The sequence below is a fragment of the Canis aureus genome, chromosome 10 (assembly GCF_053574225.1).
Source record: "Canis aureus isolate CA01 chromosome 10, VMU_Caureus_v.1.0, whole genome shotgun sequence".
NCBI lineage: Eukaryota > Metazoa > Chordata > Mammalia > Carnivora > Canidae > Canis > Canis aureus.
The window spans coordinates 56,437,521-56,444,941 of record NC_135620.1 but is presented as its reverse complement, the minus strand read 5'-3'; the positions used below and the strand labels follow the sequence as shown (position 1 = coordinate 56,444,941).

At 52.1% G+C, this 7,421-nt stretch overlaps 1 protein-coding gene across 3 annotated transcripts; it reads right to left on the bottom strand.

The window, feature by feature from the left end:
• Nucleotides 1–541: 541 nt before the first annotated feature.
• ALDH1B1 (aldehyde dehydrogenase 1 family member B1) lies at nucleotides 542–5,485 on the bottom strand. 3 transcript variants are annotated; one of them, XM_077912610.1, is made up of 3 exons: nucleotides 5,390–5,447; nucleotides 4,726–4,823; nucleotides 542–3,198 (listed from the first exon to the last, which is right to left on the bottom strand). In XM_077912610.1, exon 3 carries the CDS (start codon nucleotides 3,186–3,188, stop codon nucleotides 1,626–1,628), a length of 1,563 nt encoding a protein of 520 aa, XP_077768736.1. In that variant the 5' UTR covers nucleotides 3,189–3,198; nucleotides 4,726–4,823; nucleotides 5,390–5,447; the 3' UTR covers nucleotides 542–1,625. The 3 variants fall into 3 exon arrangements, with proteins under 3 accessions (XP_077768736.1, XP_077768737.1, XP_077768735.1); XM_077912611.1 differs by lacking the exon at nucleotides 4,726–4,823 and having other exon boundaries at nucleotides 5,390–5,485; XM_077912609.1 differs by lacking the exons at nucleotides 4,726–4,823; nucleotides 5,390–5,447 and adding an exon at nucleotides 4,866–5,293.
• Between the last annotated feature and the right edge of the window lie 1,936 nt (nucleotides 5,486–7,421).

Sequence of the window (7,421 nt, the reverse complement as noted above, 5' to 3'; positions counted from 1 at the left end):
TGACCATCCAACTCTTGATTTTGGCTCAGGTCGTGATCTCAGGGTCCTGGGATCAACAGGTGTCAGGCTCTGTGCTCCAGAGGGAGACTACTTCTCTCTCTCCCTCTGCCCACCTCCCCCCCTCCCTCACATGCACAAGTACTCATGCATGCTCTCTCTCTCTCTCTCTCTCTCTCTCTCAAATCTTTAAAAAATAAAAATAAATAAAATTCTGGAAACCCCTAGCATGTCAGAATGGCTGTGATGCAGGGCTCTGCTTGAGGGGTAGTGTGCTTGGGTAGGGGCTGGGGGAGAGTGTGCAACCCTAAAATGGGGACCCAAATGGACTTGTTCTAGGCAGGAACCAGGAACCAGGAACCAGTGGGCCTTCAGACTGCACTTTGTCACCCAGCCAAGGGAAAACGAAAATGCAACTAGAAATATTGGGGAGGGAACTTTTGCACCTGGCTGGGGGTTGACTACATGACTACTTGTGTCCCTTCTATTACCTCAACTCTAAAATTTTCAGTTAGAAGAGAATATTGGCACCCAATGGACTAGATTGGCAAACAACATATGAATATCTTTTATTTGATTTTTAATTGAAATTAATTCACATATCATAAAAATCATCCTTTTATGTGAATCACTGTGCAATTCAGTACTTTTTAGTATATTCACAAAGTTGTGCGACCATCACTACTATCCATTTTCAGAACCCTTCGAAACTTCCCAAAAAGAAATCCTATACCCATTAGCAATTACTCCCCATTCCCTCCTCCCGCAACACCTGGCAATCACTCATATACTTTTTTGTCTCTGGATTTGTCTATCCTGGACATTTCATGTAAATGGAATCATACAATATGTGGCCTTGTATGTATGTCTGGCTTCTTTCATTCCGCCTAATGGTTTCAAGGTTCATCCATTCTATAATGAATGTCAGTACTTCATTCCTTTTTTTATGGCTGAATGGCACAAGGAATATTCCATGGAAACATTTTATTTATCCACTCACTAGCTGATGGACACTTGGGTTATTTATTTTAAAGGAATGGTTTATATAAATGCATTCTTTGCTCACTTCTCCCTCAAATTAAAGAAAATCAGCAGCAAAATGAAGGGTAAGCAAGCAAAATAGCCAGCAACTGGTACTTACGAAAAAGGAAAAGCATTCTTGATTTTTTAGGTTAAGTCATTGAAAAATGGGGCCAAGATTTGGCACCCACCTAGTTTGACACTCCTAATGCTTTCAAATCCTACATCTGAACTGAGTCCATCTACTAAGCCATTAGGTTAATCCATTGGGAAGTCCTCGGATCAGAAGCAAGAACTAAAAGCCACTGCCCAGGTCAGTAGTTTTACATCTATTTTCCAGACACTCCCAAGATTTCATGGAAATAACTCCGGGCCACCAAGGTGGCTGGGGCTGAGGAGCTATTGGATAGGACTCCAGGTCTGGTCCCCGGCCCTGCTTTACCAAGAGCAATTCTCATTTTAATTGTTTTATTTGTTGAGCTTCCCTATTAGAGTTCATATGGAGCAAATAAAGTGGGGCCTGAGGCAAAAAAAACTATTTGGCAGCCATGGTCTAGGTGATCATGGAACCTGTGGACTGGAGGGGGTGGTCCCTGTGGTAGCCTCTCTTACGAGTTCTTTTGCGGAATCTTGATAGTAACTGTCTTCACCTCCGTGTAAGCCTTAAGCCCATCCTCCCCCAGCTCCCGCCCATTGCCAGATTCCTTAAACCCTCCGAAGGGCGTGTGGCAGGTGACAATGTTGTAGGTGTTTACCCACACCGTGCCAGCCTGGAGCGCCTGCGTGAAGTACATGGCCTTGTCCAGGTCCTGGGTGAACACGGCAGCAGCCAAGCCGTACCTGGTGTTGTTGGCCCTCTCGATCACCTCCTCTATCTTCTTGAATTTAAATAAGGGCTGCACGGGCCCGAAGATCTCCTCTCTGGCGATCTTCATGTCATCCTGCACATCACCAAAGACCGTGGGCTTGATGAAAAAACCGCGATCCCCAAAACGCTCCCCGCCGCACAGCAGTTTGGCCCCCTCCTTCTGGCCGAGCCGGATGTAGTTCAGGATTCGTTCAAACTGCTCCTTGTCCACCTGGGGCCCCTGCTGGGTGTCCAGCTCAAAGGGGTTCCCGACTCTTCTCTGCTTAGCCTTCTCCACGGTTCGCTCCAGAAATTCATCATAGATGGATTCTTGGACGAAGGTCCGGGAGCCGGCACAGCAGCACTGGCCCATGTTGAAGAACAGGGCTTCGTGGCACTGCGCCACGGCGTGCTCCATGTCAGCGTCGGCCAACACGACGCTGGGGCTCTTCCCACCCAGCTCCAGGGTGACCCTCTTCAGGTTGGAGTCGCCGGCCGCCTTCTGGATCAGGTGGCCCACCTCCGTAGAGCCGGTGAAGGCAACTTTGTCGATATCCATGTGCCGGGCAATGGCTGCACCCGCCGTGGGGCCGTAGCCGGTGACGACGTTGACCACCCCCGGGGGAAAGCCCGCCTCTTTGATGAGGGAGGCCAGGTACAGGGCGGAAAGGGGGGTCTGCTCTGCCACTTTCATGACCACGGTGTTGCCGGTGGCGAGCGCCGGGGCGAGCTTCCAGCCCTGCATGACCAAGGGGAAGTTCCAGGGGATTATCTGGCCACAGACACCAACCGGCTCATGCCGGGTGAAGCAGAAGTGCTCGCCATCCATGGGGATGGTCTTGCCGTGCCACTTGTCGGCCCAGCCAGCAAAGTACCGGTACACCTTGATGACCTCATCCAGGTCCAAGGCGTAGGACTCCTGGAAAGGCTTCCCGTTGTCCAAAGTCTCCAGTGAGGCCAGGTAGACGCGATCCCGCTCCACGAGGTCGGCCAGGCGGTTCAGCAGGCGGCCCCGCTCTGAGGCATCCATCCGGCGCCACGGAGACCCCAGGCGGAAGGCCTCGCGGGCTGCTTTCACTGCCCGGTCCACGTCAGCCCGGTCCCCTTCAGCCACATGGCCAATGACCTCTCCCGTGGTGGGGTTGACTGTCGGGAAGGTCTTCTTGCTGGCTGCGTCTTGCCACTCATTGTTGATGAACAGCTGGTTGTAGCGGATGTCCGGGTTCAGGATGGGGCTTGGAAGGGCTGCTGCGGAAGAGTAGGGGGCGGTCCTGCCGCGGAGGCAAAGCAACCGGGGCGCCAGGGGCGCCAGGAAGCGCAGCATGCTCTCGACTCTGCAGGGGGACGGGACGAAGCAGAGGGAACAGGTGAGAGATGGCCAGGTGGTCACGCAAAGGCCCACCAGCTCAGACGTTCCAAGATGCCAGCATAAAGGGTGCCACCTCTAAAAACATGGATTGTCAAGGGTATAAAGGCCCTACGGAACCCTCTGGTCCAACGCCCTCATGTCCCATCTATCCTCCAGCTCACTCTCTCACCTCTTCTGGGTCTTGGATCAAATGTCACCTGCTCAGCAAGGCCTTCCCTGATTGCCCTTTATAAAATTTATAAAACTGCCACCTTTCTCACTGTCAGCGCCCTGTCTCCCCCAGGCTTTATCTCTCCCCACCTGCGACACCAAATAGTATATTTACACACTTATGTGTACTTATGTGTTTATTGTCTGCCTCACCCCAGTAACACATCAACTCTGAGAGGTCAGGCATTTTTTTTTCCTGGTTCATTCACTGCTGTGTCCCTGATGCCTCAAAGTAAGCCTGCCACAGAGCAGCTGCTCCACAGCTAGTTGCTCAGTGATACGCATCAACATTTCCACAAACACTGTTCATAATTTGACCTAACAATGGGGAAGAAACCAAAGGGGCTGAGAGACAGAGTTGTTCTCTGAGACAAGGGCTTGCTTCACTTCATCCCCGTGCCTCAGTTTCCTCTTATGTGAAAGGCCTCATGGGGCTACATTGAATGGGGCTGTGCACTTAAAAAGCTTGGCAGCCCTCCGCCCCGGCACATCAGAGCCAGAAGCACCCTCAGGAACCAGCCTAGCCTGGCCCCCCGGGGCACAGGTCTCAGCTTCTCAGGAGGGTAGCAAGTCTCAGAGCCGCTGGAAAGAAAGGCCTGTTTATTCTTGACTAAAACTCTGAAACATGCAGACTTTATTAAAAACAACAGCTATAACATTTAAACAGTATATAAAATGTATTCAATGAAATGCATTTCATACATATGTATAAATACAAATTCATGTATGAATTTCATACATAGGTGTATGAAATTCCTAGATTCATTGAAACAGTTACTCTTCAGCCATATCAAGCCCTCCACCTTCTCTGTCTCACTTGAGTCTTGACCCATCCAGCAGCCAAGAGGAATTGCACCTGGCTTCTCCACCCCAACCCTCTGCCACGGGGCATCCTGGAAAGCAAAGCCCAGCCAGGTGCCTCAGCTTCATACAGAGCAGTGCTGCCCCAAGAAAGCCCTCCCTTGGAGGATAGTTGAGCCAGCAGACCTGTCAGGGGTGCATGCAAGTTCCATTCTGCTCAGTGCTCTGTCCCATGCTGGGACAGAAGCAGCTTTGTCTGAAGTCTGGGTCTGAGGCCGGGAAGGGTCCCAGGGGAGGCTAAGTGGAGGTAACCAATCCATGGGGAGGTGGGGGTGGAGGGGCTAAACAGAGACACAGTCATAGACCAAGGCTGGCAAATCTTTCATGCTAAAAGCAAAGGCTGTTCCTCTTCTAGGGGCTTAAATGGGGTCCATGGTTGGAGCCTTCACTTGCATTTGGAAGATCACTGCTTGCAGCATACCTCGCTTGACAGTTTGCAGGCCATTTTCTTAGCACCTAAGTCCAGGAGACTCCCAGTAAACCCTGGGGTGATTTGGACAGATGATCATGACCCCCATTCTGGAAGAAGAGTGGGATCAGAGAGAGAGGTCAGGGACTCACCGAGAACACACAGCAAGTAAGAACAGGAGCCTCAGCCTGGATTCCCACAGTCCTAGTTTTGTTTCCTCCTGACTGTGGGCGATTTCTTCCGGTTCCCAGCACTAGTGCCCACCACGGCCAAGCACCAGAGCTCTGGACCACCCTGTACGAGTGGCACCAACGGCAAAAGCGGCCCCTCCAATGAGGCGAATTAATAAGTGACCTGCAGTAACACTGGCTGTTAGCAAGGTTACACCCTTTCTGCGGGGAGGGGACGCGTGCCTCGGCCTCCAGCTACAGTGGGGTGGGGGTGGGGGGCGGCTCTCGCCAGATCGGGCTGGATGCGCGGGAGCCAGTGAGGTTGAGCTAAGGGGGGAAGGTTTGCCCGGATCTGCGTCCTGCGAGCCCCACAGCAACACCCCCGGCGACCCGGGTGCAGGCGCAGGGGTGGTAGCGTCCAGGGGGTCCCACAGTGCGCGCCTTGGGGTCCCCCCTCCACGGCGGGCGGGGCGCGGCGTGGGGCCCGAGGGGAGCGCGCTGGCTACCTGCGGCCGCTGGCTGGTTGGCCCCGGTGCGCTCCGCTCCGCCGCTGCTCGCTGCTCGCCCGAGGCCGCTCCTCCCGCTGGCGGTGGGGACAGGGCCCCCCTCCTCGCTCCCGGGCCCCCCCCGCGGAGACTCCCCGCGCGGGCTGCGGCCCCCAGGCGCTCGGGGGGAGCGGAGAGACCCCGGGGCAGGCCCTCGCCGCCACAGGTAGGCTGCAGCCCGTCGGGACCCCTCGGTGCCGCCCCTCTCTCGGTCCCCCGCCCCCCGCCGCTCTACCCCCTGCCCTGCCCCGTACCTCTGAGATGTTCTTTGTGTGCTTTTTAAAAATGTATTTTCTGGGGCCTAGGACAAAAAGAATATATGCACGACCTAGAAAACTTGGAAAACACGGAAAAGATTGCAAGATTTTTTTTTTTTGATTGCAAGAATTTTAAGGAATACCTTCCATTGACAGTTTTTCTGTCAATTTCTGAGAAGACTGTTAAAATCCGTAAGGATTGTGCAGAGCTACTTCTTTGCATTCCGTCATTCCTTGCTTCATGTATTAGGTACATAATATGTTTATGATCATTAGGACTTACATATTGACCTTATATCATTACGAAATTACATTTTTGACCTCTGGGGGGAAAAACCAGTTTCAATCCTTTCACCCAAAAGTTGCCATTTATCTTGCAGGTATTTTTAACTTTTTTTTTTTTTTTCAAAAATTCATTTAATACAAAAGAAATTATATGGTGACCTCTGTTCTGCTGCCTGCTTTTTTTCCTTTTCTATCATTCTTCCTGTCTTTTTACTTATTATGACTTATTGTGAACCTTTTCTCATGTCATGTTAACTAAAAGGCAACACTGGCCTCTCCCAAGTGGCACAGAATTCTGTGGTAGGGTAGACAGTCCATGGACACTTGTGACCATCTTGTTGCCATAAAGCCTGAATGCACATCTCTGACTCGCTCGGCCTCCACTGCGCCTTCCCTCTGGTTGGAGAGGGTGGTGGGAACCTAAGAGCTGTTTCCCACCCTTGTTTGCAGCTAGAGTTCTGTGGTAACTAGGTGCTTCTGATTTAGCGACACCCCTGCCAAATGTGGAAGGGGGAGGGTACTGTCCTGCCCCTTCGAGGGCATCGCTGACATGATGGCAGGTTTGAGGATTTTCTTCATTAGCCTTCCTGGTCCCTTCTCCAGCTTCCTGGATACGGGGTGGCAGCTGTGGGTGCCACCCCTAGACTCGGACCACCTGCTCTTTGAATCATGGCTGCAGGGCTGTGTCTGCAGCTAACCAGCTCCAGAGGTGGCCTCACACAGTAATGACACTGGTGGGCCACATCCATCTGGTGCTGGGACTCTGTCCTGGAGGTCTGGCTCTCCTTCCAGCCCTTCCAGCCAGCCATTCGGTCATCATCTGAATCAGTAGTTTCAAATCCCTGCTTCTGCACATATTGAGTATTCCTGTCTTCCTGCTTGAACCTGACTGATTCACATTATTGTTTCCTTAAGCTACATCTCTTTGGAATCTTTTGTTCCCATGTCCCCCTTAGGATGTTTACATCCTTGGACGCAAAATGTAGTTCTTCGCTCAAAGCAGCATATCTCGCGTCTTGCCACGGCTATGTTCATGGCTTCCTCCGGCTCCCCCAGCAATGGTGTAATCCCTTGCAGAGCCCTTCCGCCTCCCCCCACAGCACATGGCCAACCCCGTACCCTTTGGGCACTTGGCACTCCATGATGGACTGACTTAATAATAATTCAGTCAATTATTAACAGCCTCATTGACAGAAGCAGTGAGTCCACAACAAGAGGAGTATCAATTTTCATGCTGCTAAGAAAGCTGTGGCAGGTGAGAGGAGGCCAGTGGCAGACAGGAAGTGGCCCCATAGGGAGAGGTTGAAGGCTGTGTCCTGCGAAGAACAGCCGAGAAAGAACTGGTGTGTCCATTCCTTAGAACCCACGGGACAAGTTTGCACCCTCCAGATCTCCAAAGGACAAAAACAGGCATCTGTGGAGTGAGGGGCAGTTACAGGGAGCAGAGGAAG